Below are 13,864 nucleotides of genomic sequence, written 5' to 3' on the forward strand. Positions count from 1 at the left end.
GGAGCTGTGTGGTAATCCAGATATGATCACTCACTACAAACTAAGAGTCACATTTGAATCTTTTCTCCAACCACAGTTTCTGCAGCCATGTTTAACATTATTGAACAGCTTTTTGCTGAAGCACGACTTTGTAGGTGCTGAAGCACCAGCACAACAGTAAACAGTCAAAACACTTCAAGGAGACCACATTGCCAAAAGCGGTGTAAAAGAAAAACAGATGTGAATAGAAGAAATAGATGTGAATATGTTTATATGCACCAATATAGATACACATACACAAAAATAATATTAGAAACAAACAGGATCCAGCAAGAAACAGGAAAACTCTGTAGTGTGTTCATACATTCTTGACAGAGTTTACTTCAAATCATGTTTATGTGTTCAATCTTATGAAAATTTTAGTGGGTTTATTGCATTTATATGTTTGATTTGTAAGATAAGAAAATAATCCTAAATGTTAGGCTATGTTATTAGCAAGTTGGCCAGTAATAATAACATCTTTCTCATACCCTGCAACTGCTAAGAGCCCAAGGTATAAATCAGATTAAGCTCTTTTGTGGCTAGAAGCACAATTTGCATTCAAGTGTATAATTTTTATTCTACCTGGAAATTAAATGTTTCTTCCTCATTCTTGATGAATATAACCTTTTCATTTTCCTTAGTACTTAAAAGAGATGCTTTCAAAGAATATTTATTTCTCCCAAATTATGGCTTGTAACTGAAATGCCTAAAGTTAATAATAATTAGTAATAGAATACATATTTATTATTTAATTAATGGAGGAAGACAAAGAAAAAGAGTGAGATTTAAACTGTGTTTCAGCTCCACTTATAGCAGATTTCATTGTTAATTGTGTGTTCAGTGATTCTGAAAAGTCAGGTCTCAGCACTGGCCTAGCTTCATTGAGCTTTATGGAAATTTTTTCTGGCTTCACTGGGGATAGTTTAGGTAAGCACTTGATTTTTCTGAACATCTGTCAAAAACCTGAGCTAAGCACACTTCAGAAATCAATACACCAGAAATTTTTAACAGCATTGAACACCTGCTGTGATAATTTACAAGGCCCCACAGAAAATCAATGTGTTTTCTCCCTATTGCAGGGTATGGAGATAATGAAAAAATGATTGCAATATAATGATTCCTAAAAATAAGTCACCTGAAAGTGTGAGGAAGCAAGCACTACTTGACAGGGCTCATTCAAAAGACACGTCTGACTTGTCTGCCATAAATTTCCAATTTTTTTTCATTGTCACAGATAAAAGGTTATGAATTATGGGGTTTAGCTACAAAAATGATTAAATTATCAGTCCAGTGAATCAAAAAAGGGGTTTTTTTTTAATTGTTGTTGATATTACTTGCTATTGGCTACTGTGAGGGACATAACTTTGGGCTGGATGGACCCTTGCTCAGACCCAGAATAACTGTTCTTGTGTTCTTCCAGTATCTGTTCTAAATATATTTGGATATTTCCCTTAATGTGTTTATTTGTGTCTGGGAATGTTGGAATAGTCTTTGAAATACCATTTGAACTTGAGAAAAGAAAATAAGAATGTAGAAATGTTTATAAAACGAGGTAAGTAGAGATACTTTCATGTGTGGTACTTTGAAAGCAAATCAATGATCAGGGATGAAAATGGGTATCAGGCAAAGGTCTGTCATAGCACAGTGATGCTGTACATGTTGGAGCTAGCTCCATGGGAACAAAAAAGCTTAATAAATGGCTAAGAAAATAATCTTGGATTGATGAGATTTGTCGGAGATCTAGATAGCTTCCAAAGATTCATGATGGTTTTCACAACTGCTCTTCAAATTCTTTACTCAGATAATCATCTGCAGGAGGCTGGTTGAACACCATGAGGATGAGCAACAAGCAGGTACTTGGGAGTGTGGAGGTGAAAAGACACTTCACAGGTGTGCTATGTGAGCTGAGATGCTGTGGCTCTATGTTTCCAGGTTTACGTCACTCAGAAAGGCTGCTCAGCACACCACTGTCACACTGCTAGTCAGTCAGGTCAAACAATGTTATTGCATTCACACCAGAACAAGCTCCTGTGAGGGTACTGCAAGGTTGATAATGAAGTGCCTTGTAGAGCTTCAAGCCTGTCTTGCTTCTCTTTTAAAAATAAGCTAACACTTTCATACTTAAACTGCTTCTGCATAACAGGCTATGTCACTTACCACACTCCTACGGTCAAAATACTACTTCATTTTGACATAGGAAGAATCTTATTATTATGCCTGTACAGGGATAACAGTCAGAGGGAATAGAAGACTAGGAGATTGTCCTATTGCTGCATTCTTTACAGCTTTTCCTCTAAAAATAACTTGCTCCAGCTGTTGTGAACATAATGCTCATAAAAATTTATTCTCACTTCTTCTCTTATCTACACTAGCAATTCTTGTGCTACTGTTCTTAACAGGCAAGAAAACAGGCCAGAGAGAAAGAGTTACAATTACTCTCCCAAAACCACGAGCTACTAAGTAAAATGAGATGGTTCTTTTAGTTACAGAAAATATTGCAGTTAAAAAGTGCTTGCAATTAAAATGTCAAGTTACAACTTTCATTTCTCCCTGAATGAAGCCTTTTCCCTTGCCCCCTGAGGTGCTCACAAGTAGAATCACTCAGCTAAAGCATCTCCTGCTCAAAACCTAAATGAAAGCTGGTTTACTGTTGAAACCCTGAGAGAGTTTAAACCCTGAGAGGGTGTAAACTCTCCCCGTAAAGTTATAAAATCCTTGTCAGATCAGAAATAGTTTGATACACTTGCAGGAAGCAGAATGATCACTTGTACAGTGTGACAGGTCTTCTCCTGGATCCCCAGGCTGCCATGTCAACTATGACACATCATGTCTGACATTCTTTTGCTCTTGCCATGGTTTTTTTGTTTGTTTGTTTTATAAATAAAAATAAAAGTTTACAGAGAGAACACCTGAGATCTCTCTCTCTGTCAGTTTCAGCTATATCAGAGTAAGGGATGAGACTGTATGAAAGTAAGACAAGAAATAGATTTTGGTATGGAACAAAAAGGACCAAAAAATTCTGGTAATATGAAAAACAGCAGACTTTAATTATACGGTATCTGAAATGTGGCTATTGAAATTATCCTAGAAGCCATTTCCTCGTATACAAACTTCAAGGAGCTGACTGAAAACAGGCAGTGCAGATTTACCACAGTGGATGATGAGGATACGATGAGACAGTCTGACCATGATGAAATGACTTGCTCCATAGAGAATAAGAAAAGCAGTAGATATCATTTACCTTGTCTTTAGTGACATTTTCAGCACAGTGAAAATGTGGTGTTCCTCTAGTTTATTGGATTAGGTAAATTGTTTACAAACTCAGTTGTGGACTGGCATGCTGAAAGGTTGACAGGTCCAAGCGACTGGTGTCTGTTTATTAATGGCATTCCCCAGGAGACAAAACAAAAGCAGTACTTCTGCATCTTTATTAACAATCTGGACAGCTAGATGTAACGCACACTTAGTAAGTTTGTTCAGAATGCAAAACGGATGGGGAGTGATTAGCATGCATGGCTATCATTCAGAGCAGTGTTAATAGGCTGAAGAAACGAGCTGACAGAAATACCCCGAAGTTCAACAAAGACAGATGGTAAATCCTGCCTCTGAACCAGAACTGCCCAGGTACTGGCAGGGCACTGCCTGTGTAGAAAGTCATTTCACAAAGACATTAGGTCCTGAGAAATAGGAAGCTGAACATAGGTGAGACCTCTTGACAAATGTGGACAGTCAATACTGGGCTGTATTATCAAGAACATTGCCAAGACATTGTGAAAAATTGCGCACTTAGGGGACTAGATCGGAGGCAGCTGGAGTTGTTCAGTCTGGAGAAGAGAAAGCCTAAAGAGTATATAAATCCTGTGTTCAACTACATAAGGAGAAGTATAGAGGAGACAGAACAAAGCTCTTGGAAATGCACAGTAAAAAGCTGGAAGGTGTCAGTCACAAGTCCTACCAAGGAAAATGTTTATATAAGAAAAAAGTGTTTGACCATAAAAGAGGTCAAACAAACTGACCTGCTGCAAATAATGTTGTGGAACATCCATCCTTGAAGATACTCAAAATGTGTCCAGGGACATGGCCTAAACAGCCTGATCTAATTTCAGAGTAAGTCATGCTCTGAGCTGAATGTTGGATGAGATGACCTCCAAAGTTCCAATCAAAATAATTTTGTGATTCCATAAATGATTATATCCCATTTAAAAAAGTTTCTAGCTGTTCATGTGGAATTTAACAGCTGTTAACTCTGCTTAGTCTGAGTTGGAGGGAGGAGGATCTAAGTACATTCCTCAATAGAGTGATTGCACTCTGTAACAACCTTGGGATGAGATTACAATTTGGTTTATAGAGAAAAGATGTTTGATTCTTTTGAATATTCACAATGCTGTCTCATGCAACTGGCTGCTTACTCAGCTTGAAGAGCCTGTATCCCAAGAAACACAAAATTTTGAGTCAATTTGCACTATTGTCTTACTGTAACTTAAGCAACTGTTTCCAGTTTAAATAATCTAAACAGATAGATAAAATATTTACCCATGTGTTTTCAGATATCTCCAAGCACCATCAATACTTCCACCATTACACCCATGTTGATTCCTGGTATCACAAGAGATCAAGTTCTGAGCGGAAAGGTTGTCTGTGATCTGACCCTTTGACTGAATTGCTATTCTATCGGCTGCAACACCTGTTTGGAAATAAATTTTCTGTTACCAAAACCAAATAATTACTCACAACTTTGCATTTGTTATTGTGAAAGAGGGACTGAAATACAAGCTCAATATTTTATGCCTGTGCAGATATCTTCACTAAACAATACTGATATAACCTGTCCAGACTTTTGTGAGAGAGGATTGTGAAACTGCAAAGCATCATGAGCAACTTCGCTGTGATATGACAAAACCATTGATTTACTGGCTATTCTAAACTCCCACATATCTAAATATCAGATGAGACATTTGCATAATTGTGTCTACCATGTTTGTAAATGCATATTCATAGCTGGTTGTCTTCAGCAGAAGATGCAAATACTTGCACTCTTTCTGCAGCTGAATCTCCAAATCTCTTTGCTTTCTTTTCTACCTTTCTTTCCTACATGGGAGGGAAAAAAGAAAAAGAAAAAAGAATAGCCCTACAAAGAAGATAATTCAAGACAAAATATGCTTTGGTTTTATTGCATAGAATATTTGGAGATGTTCATATTAAAGTGTAAATATAGGACTCTTTGTACCTCCTTCCCTTATTACAAAAAATGTTCTTCTGAGATAGATAACTTATCTGAATTCAATCAGATAATCATGATTCTTAGTACTTATATATTTATGAATTGATGTAAAGGCAGACTAGGTTAACTAAATTTTGGGTGAAACTAAGGTACTTCTAATTTATTTATTGAAAGACAATTAAACAATCATTAATCCTCACTTCCAGTCATTACTGTGATTAAATTTTATTTGTATTACTTTCAGACCCACATTTTTGAATTTGAAAATAAATTTTAAAACAATCTCTTGAAATCTAAATCTCCATCAAAATCAACATTAACTTTGGTGTGCTTTGGGGAAAATTTCTGTGTTGGTTTTGCTTGATCCAGTTTTTGTCATTAGTGCCTGCAAATTCAGAAAAGAAAGTTTTCTGATGGCCAATGACAACTGTATTTTGTGCTTTTGTGAGGTGTCCCATGATAATGAATTAATTTTCATAAGTATAAAAGCCTTTTACGGTAAAGTTTTGGAATATGCATAGAAATTACTCATAAGAAAAAAAAATATAGCAGTACTCGTCTGTTCATCCAGCAAAAATTAATATTGAAAATTCAGATTTAAAATGTTGATGCATGTAAAACAACATGAGAAGGCATCTCATACTATATAGCTTTGAAGAGAATTATGTGGATTAGAATAAAAAGATTTGCTTATGAAAAGGAAAATTTAGACATAATATCTGAAAAGTCTTTCCTTCAGTGATGTCTGTTCATTTCTGCAGTAATCTGTCATGAGTGCTGTTAAAAGCCTTCTTGGTTTTCTCTTCTTAAAACTACAGTGGATAAGACATGCTGAAAAAAGATCATGTTCAGTCTGGCTTTTTCAGGGAGCTGGGTTTACCTGGACTAAATGCTCCTTTCCTTTTCTTACTGCTGTGATTTAAAGAAGCAGTCACAGAAATCTGCACCAGTGAGGACACACTGGCCAAATTAAGTCATAAAGCTTGATTGCATGGGATTTTTTCGCTATATTTATATATCCAAATATGCACTGAAATTCATTGCAAGAAAGATGAACATAACTGATTTTTACAGTTCCTTTGGAGAAAGTGACCATTGTGCCCATTTTTCATAAAACAAGGACTTGTAGCACATAAGATAGAATTGCATTATTGACATTGCTTACAGAGTTTGAAAGATTGTTTCTTTCACAAGTATCTGAGCAGTTTTAGGTTTTTCTTTTCATGCAATTTGAAAGGCTTTTACCCAATTTACTTGAGTAGCAAGGGTTGGACACTGTAAAATGCAGAAATATATAAATACACACAAAGAAATTAAAATCTACTTGTTTTAAGCTTTTAAGTCAAGCATGTAGTTGCACAGAAGGGAGGGGCATTTTTAAAAGTTACTATACTAGTTATGAGAAAATGCATGAGTCAATCGATTTTCTGCCTTCTTCACAAAAAATCTCCTTATGTTACACAATTTTATGAAAAACAAAGTGCTGCAGCTTAGATTGACATTTTAGGACTTTGGGGCAACATAGAGGGAAAGTTATAGCAATTATAAATGTTCCTATTTGCTAATAAACAGTGAAAAGCAAGCTGAAATTATTTTGCTACTAACCACTAGAAATTTTCATTACACATCTAACATCACTGATACTTTTAATGGGAGAAAAAAAAATATTACTTGCAGTTGAAAAAGCCCAGGATGCTCCACAGTTTCGTTGATCCAAAGGATCATGAATCCACTCAGGCCACTCATAAGTGGCTGAAAAAATTGCAGGAAACTTTTCTTCTGGAAGTGACTTTCCCTAAAACAAAATATAGAAGATCTGTATATGCATAATTTCCTATTTTTATTGTAAATTTTACCACTATTTTCTTTGTAAAATTTTTAATTTTTAAACTGAGGAAACCTAAATTAGTGGCCCCTGTGACCTCCCAAGCAACTCTGCGGTGGTTTCCCCACGGCTGGATGCTATAGACCCATGAGAGCAGGAGGGCTCTGGCACTCCATTAGCTGAGCTGAGCTACATGACTGCCCAGCTGAATAACCTGTCCAGTTTCTCTCTGATTTTTATCTCAAACAACAGTTCCCTAAGAAATCTGCTAAGTATGACCAAGCTGGCATTTTTGGTAAGAAAAGTCCTCTGGCACAAATAGCAGAAAAGTTAGATACCTGTTACCCTGTTCTCCTAGATACATGGCTGTAGGTAGGAATTTTAGTCATTGTGGGAGAGGAATCAGACATTGATTTGTCTTTCACATAGAGGTTTTTCTATCTCAAGCACTTATTCTCGTTCCAGAATAAAAATCAGTGATTTTTATTCTGCTTTTCAATCTGATAGCGAATTGATGAAAATTCAAGGTCTGCTTACTAAAGCACTTTGGCCAGCCACTTCTGGCACCTTCATCTTTCAGCTTTAATTTTTGTCCTCCTCCAAAGTCCTCCAAGCTTTGAACAAATGTTTGCATATGCAAGAGCCATCTGGTACAACTGCTAATAATCTGCTCTGTGTTCAACATATCAAAACCATTGACCCATTTTTTTACTGCTGAACTTCATGGAATGATGTATTATGCTGCGCAAGGAAATAGGTATGGCCCCAGAGAATTGCAATATTAGTCCATCCAAACAGTTTGTTTCAAAAAATTGTTGATAACTTCGATTCCACAAAGAAATGCAACATACAAAATAAGATCAGCTGTTCCTAAGCAAAACACTCACTGATGCTTCTTTCTCATAAGCGGGTTGAAACCCTGAAGCACAGTGGCTTCTATTCTGTTTAAATTCCTTTATTTTACTTCAATTTATTTACCTTCGATTTCTGGGTAGCCTTGCTAAAACATCTTTCTAGGTTGTGTATTTGATTTTTAATCATAAAACGTAACTTTTGGTAAGATGATTTAAACATTTGAGGCCAGTTCTTTCAAACTATTTCAGGACTCTTTAGGGAACCAAATTTTACCCCTTTGCTGTATCAAGATTTCTTTGCTGTGTACAGCGTGAAACAGCAGTACCTCCATCCAGCTTGTACACCTGGATTTGCCACAGAAAATTCCCAGCTGAGAAAAAGTGGGTAAGGAAAATGAAGCTTGTACCTCAAGTCTATATCTGACATTAGATTGTCATTATCTGACATTAGACAAGAGGCAAATTGATAGAGTCTGTGTGTATTCCCAGACCCAGCAGTTCTTGTTTCACAAGAATGCTGTGAGTCCTGAATCTATTAAAGAATACTGCAAGCCTTTAGGTCACTGCAGCGACTTTGAAAGTCTCACCTCCACCAATAAAAGGCCAGTAATTTTTTAAACCTTGCTAAAATGTTAATCTCATAATATTTTGATTAATCAGTTTCAAATGTCTGCTTTATCAAAGAGATTTATTTACATGGGACTTGCAACCTTAAGTGACACTCAGGAAGCAGCAAATAATTTAAAGAATAACTTGACAAATTGTCGTTATGTTCATGATTAGCGAGTAAGCACAAGCTCAAGATTTACTTTGAAGACAAAACGTACTGGAGAAATCCCAGACAAATAGAATTTCTTTCTTATAATGAGACTGTTCACTACTAACCAGTAAAAAAGCAAAATTTGGCAAATGTTTAGCACAATTATGTGGGTAATGTATGCTTGCAATGCTCATTACAATGTCTCTTTACAAATGTGGCAGTTCAGAAGAGCAAAATCCTAAATAGATCTCCAGTCTGTGACAGTGTATTACTTTATGTATTCATAACCTACTGCCAATGTATTTATTAGCCTCATGTTGTAAATCCCAGAGCAAATACCTCATTAAACCTCAGCATTGTCAGTTAGAAATGCAAGACTGACCTGCAGCCAGACATATTGACTTTTCTTCTGAAAAAGTTACTACCCTAATATTGAGAAGTGCTGCTGCTCTGCGACAAATATTAAGTCTAGACAGCTGTTTCTCAATGTATGCTCCATGGACCAGCAGCAGACAGCACAAGGCAATCAGCAAAATGACTGGTGACCTATTTTTAAACCTTTATATGTACTCAATGCAGTGAAGTTAGCAGTCTGGCCAAAGCAGGAAAGTAAGAGGATATAAAAGAGCACTCAAATTTCAACTATGACTTCTTCAGAAAAGTTAGATGGCCAGTAACAGAAAAAAAGGCCAAAGATAACTGAATTTGAAAATGTGGAAATAGCTTTCCTGAGGGAAAGCCATTTTTTTTCTTTTTTAATGTAGGAAAAATGTCCTAGACATCACTTGCTTTGTGAGGACAAAATGGCATGAACAACATTCAATTTGTAAGAACTACAACTGCCGAGGGTTTTTACTGTAAAAAGCCATATATCAGGGGAACAGCTGGTGTACTTTGTCTGCTTTCACATTGTCTTTACGAGTTCCTTGATACTTAGCAGAAAATGGTGCCTTATTACTGAATTACGTATTTCAATTTCTTGTAGGATGGCACTCAGGTGTGCACCTTGTTGCTGGGGGGTGCAGACACTAACATTGCAGAGTACCTCTTGACAGCACTTGTGCTGACAGAATACCACCAAAAGTGCATCATAATGGTTTTAAAGCTGTGGCGGTTGTTCTTGTGCTACATGTAACTTCAAGAATGATTACAGTGTCTCCTGCCCTGAAAATGCTTTCTCAGATTGAGGAGCTTCAGCTTTGTCAGGAGTCAGTTTTAGCAGTGCATTTAGCTGTTGGTCTAAGCTCAGGTCTAGACATACTGTGCAACAGAGGATCCTCCGTTCAGATTTAGCTCTTGCTCTGTATCTTTGTCTTTTAGGTATTCTAATGTACCATCATGTTAAACTTCCCTTCCAGAAAAAAGCATCACCTTATTAAGCCAGTATAGTGTTTTATTAATACCAGAACTTTTAAAAGCTGTATCAGCAACTTCAGGAAGTGTGTGAACTTTTACAAGATCTATAAGCAACTTCAGGAAGTTTGTGATTTCCCCACAATGAAATGTAGCTCTGTCACACTGTTGAATTTGAATTAATCGTATGAAGTTTTATGTGTAGTTGAACAAAGAAACAACTAAAAAAATCTCTGTTCCAGAAGTAAACTTTTTGACACTGCTGACAACTGACTGTGTTGTTCATGCAAAATTACTGGCACAGAAAAGCTTAACGCTTTCAAATATTTTTTCCCATGCCTTTGAGAGGGGAGCCCCTTCCACCCAAAAATTTTTTTCCCAAGTATCCACAAAAGAAAATAGAAAATAATTGGAACATCAGGCTCTTACATAGCAGAAGCTATAATTATTTTTTTCTTGATAATAGATCAGAAGCATAGTGAAAAAAATGTTTTTATTTGAGAAAAAAAAAATAGTTGTATTTAATGAATGGTAGGTGTAGAAATAGCATATCTACCAGGTTTTAACCAGGTCAGTACAAGCCCAAAACTCCTGAACCCTAATTGTAGCATTTTTATCCATTAAATATGTGATTTTCGGCAAATGACTTGCAGTTTTTTCACTTGCAAATGGGAAAGCCAGTAATAATCCCATAGAATGCATGACTATTTAATTAGTACCAGTTTATCCACAATAGGTAATTAGTTCATTGGCCTGCAAAAGAATTAGTACTCAACAAAGTCACTTAAAGGTTAAGCCATTAAGGTTTTGAGAGCGTCTCTGAAAAATATTAAAAAGTCATTATTTCTGAATTTCGTTGTTCATCTCTCTTTTGCTCTATTCTGAGTTGTCACCTAGTTATAGGTGAAGCTTAATGAAAACACTGTAGTGAAAACTCACTAGTTTTTAACCACTTGGGACTTTGTAAATGAGTTAGGATGCTTTGCTGTATGTCAGTGACAGAAAATTATTCACAGAAGGTGAAACAGGGGCAAGAGTCTCTGAAAGCCTGGTGAGATATTTCTCTTAAGAAAGTTCTGGGTGCATAGAAGTTAACTCCATGGCTACTGGTGTTTTGCCAATTGGAAGAATCAATTGGTGTACCCCATGATGAGCCCCATACATGCTGGGAAATTGCTGGACGGTGCAATGATAGTACATATGGATCTATGAGTGAAGAAAACTGCAATTTTTAAATGTTGTGAAGTATTAAAATGTGGCAAATGGCAGTTAATTTCCTGAAGCAGCACGAGGACACTAAAGAGATTATATCCTTCTAGAAAACTACAGAAGGGGACAAAATCAGGGAAATTTGGAACTTCATAGGAAACTTCAGAGCAAGACTATCTAAGGCAGAAACTATGGGGCTCAGAGCAAGGAAGTTCTAATAATTCTGAGGAGAAGCCATAGGTAGGAGATGGGTTCAGGTACAACTGAGAGCCATTTTTTGCAAGCTTGAAAGAATTTTCCAGAAGCTAAGAAACTCATAGAGAAATTATTATTTTATATTTTTAGCTTTTGTAAGTGGAAAGATTTATTAGAATCCTGTGGAAGGTATGGGGTTCCATCAGCATGTAAGACTTCCTGATGGCTAAATGCATGAATGTGCAAAGCTGGATTTATGGAGAAAAATGCATTGAATCTCCTTGGGTATCTGGCAGTGCCAAAGGCAGTCGAGTTGTGGCTCACAGATTTCATAAAACAGCAGATAGAGAAAATATGACTGAGAAATGTATCAATGTAACAAAAGTTGTAAGAAGCGTAGCAGTGAAAGTAACTGCAGGAAGCTTAGTAACAACGATTCAACAGGCTTGACATAACACAGGACTGCTGAGTAAACAGCTACTCCAAACTGAATGGAAGAAAGGAAGCATTGTAAAGAATTTCTTAAAACCTTCCCTTTCCCATTTTCCTAAGTGGGATTAGTCTCACCTAGCTAAATACCTGTTAATGTAGATGTCAATCTCTGGGCTGGGTACATGACATCCTTTTTTTGCCTGTGCCCTATGAGCACCAAATTGTATTCTTCTAGGAAAAAAAGCCAACAACAACAAATCAATCAGACTCTTTTGAGCCTCAGTGCAGTTCACTGGTAACTTAAGGCAGACACCTACTAAATATTGGATTAAATTCTTTTATGCTATTGTCTTATTTTGACCTGCAATCTTCAGGTGAAATGATCCTTCTTTGGCTGCAAAGAGTAGTCCGGAAAATCCTACCAGGCAAAACTCCAAAGCCTAATTCCTGTCCATTTCTTGCTCTGGCAGAAATGTAATTTTCACAGTGTAATTTTGATTGAACTGGCCAATCTGGGCCCCAGCCTAATGCCTCACCATGTTGCTGCAGGGAGCTGACATTGTGTGCAACAAAGAATGAGTCTGAATCAAGCAAAAGGGTTGGGACAGCTAAAGTTATTGCAGAGGCCATCCCCTTCTTTTCCCAAAAGCCATTCAAGTGGCAGCTCTGCACCACTGTTACCACCAGGGCCTCCCATCATGTGAAAACCCTCCTGCCACTGATGCTTAAAGATTTTTAGCTTTTTATATATTTTTTTTTATATTTGCAGCTTTGTAGATTTTTAATATATAGCTGTATCATTTTTAACACTTTCTCACACTTTAGTAGATTACTCTTCCTCACACATTTATGCCACCTTCTTAAAACTCTGCTTAGTCTTATTTTCAAGAAAAGAATTTCTAGCACGAACACACTGTTTTGCACCAGCACTCAGAAGACATAACAAAATATAGGGTGAAGAACCCTTTGGAGGGACTCTGTGGGGCAGGCCCAAGGGTGGGTTACCAGGGCAACCAGTCTCCTATTGGATGTACTTGCTAGATACACTAATTAATTAAATTTATAAAATTTGCAGAAATCTCATATCGGGCATGTACATAGATATGTTGTGCACCTGAAAGCTTTCATTAGAGAACTGCTCTTTATATCACCACCTTTAATATTGTTTGGAAAGTTTTCTCTCTATTCTAGGCAACACCACAACATATAAACAAGCCTCAACAATTGATTTCTAATAGGTAATCAAATGGCATCATTTGCCTTAACTATATAGAAGCCAAAGAAAAATACCAGTTAAAATTAATGCTTTTGCAAACCTTGGATCTCTCTATTTATACTTGCAATTCTTCTAATTTCACTATGGTGAGCTAGTTAGATGGGGGGTTTTTTGGTCTGTGATTTCCATAAATTATGTCCTCTAAGAAAGAAACTAAGTAACTGCTCCAAAGCATTGGAAAAATCACTCTGGATTCAATAACTTGTAATTTTCCTTAAACTGTTAAACCTATCTACGTAACTTAAAGTATATTTGCTTTGCTGAAGAAGTAATTTCAGCATAAATGAATGATAGGGAATTTAATTTAGCTGTCATGAAAATTGCCGTGGCAAAGAGATTTAAAAAGCTGGTAGTAGAGAATTATTTCATTTTGCCATGATTCCCATACTTTTGCTGTCCATTTGTTCAAAACCCAAAACTGGCTTTCACAGCTTCAGTCAAAGATTGCTGTTTAGTCTCAGCTGTTAGCCTTTATGAACTGTGCCCAGATTTAATTTTCTATGGTCACAGCTATGTGTGCAATGATTAGCAAACACAGAGCTTAGTATGGACCCCCCTTAAAGAAGTGAACTACAATAATTTAATATTGGTGCAAAGCTTCACAATGATTAGGATTTTGATTTGTTCTTCCTTGTTTGATTTCTGTCAATAGGGCCAGACATTTTATGACTTGTAGAACTGCTCCAGAAGCATCATATTCAACATGGAAATATTTCGT

The 13,864-nt window shown here is 36.5% G+C and overlaps 1 protein-coding gene across 1 annotated transcript in view; it reads right to left on the bottom strand.

The window, feature by feature from the left end:
* Positions 1-13,864, bottom strand: part of TINAG (tubulointerstitial nephritis antigen) — a 39,480-nt gene that overhangs the window by 18,570 nt on the left and 7,046 nt on the right. Inside the window, exons 5-6 of the mRNA XM_085056628.1 lie at positions 6,914-7,037; positions 4,555-4,705 (exon numbers count right to left, since the gene is read on the bottom strand). Of these exons, the coding sequence (XP_084912754.1) occupies positions 4,555-4,705; positions 6,914-7,037 (275 nt within the window). The remainder of the gene's footprint in view (positions 1-4,554; positions 4,706-6,913; positions 7,038-13,864) is intronic.

The sequence above is a fragment of the Lichenostomus cassidix genome, chromosome 3 (genome assembly GCF_008360975.1).
Source record: "Lichenostomus cassidix isolate B80296 chromosome 3, HeHo_3.0, whole genome shotgun sequence".
NCBI classification, from domain to species: Eukaryota; Metazoa; Chordata; class Aves; order Passeriformes; family Meliphagidae; genus Lichenostomus; species Lichenostomus cassidix.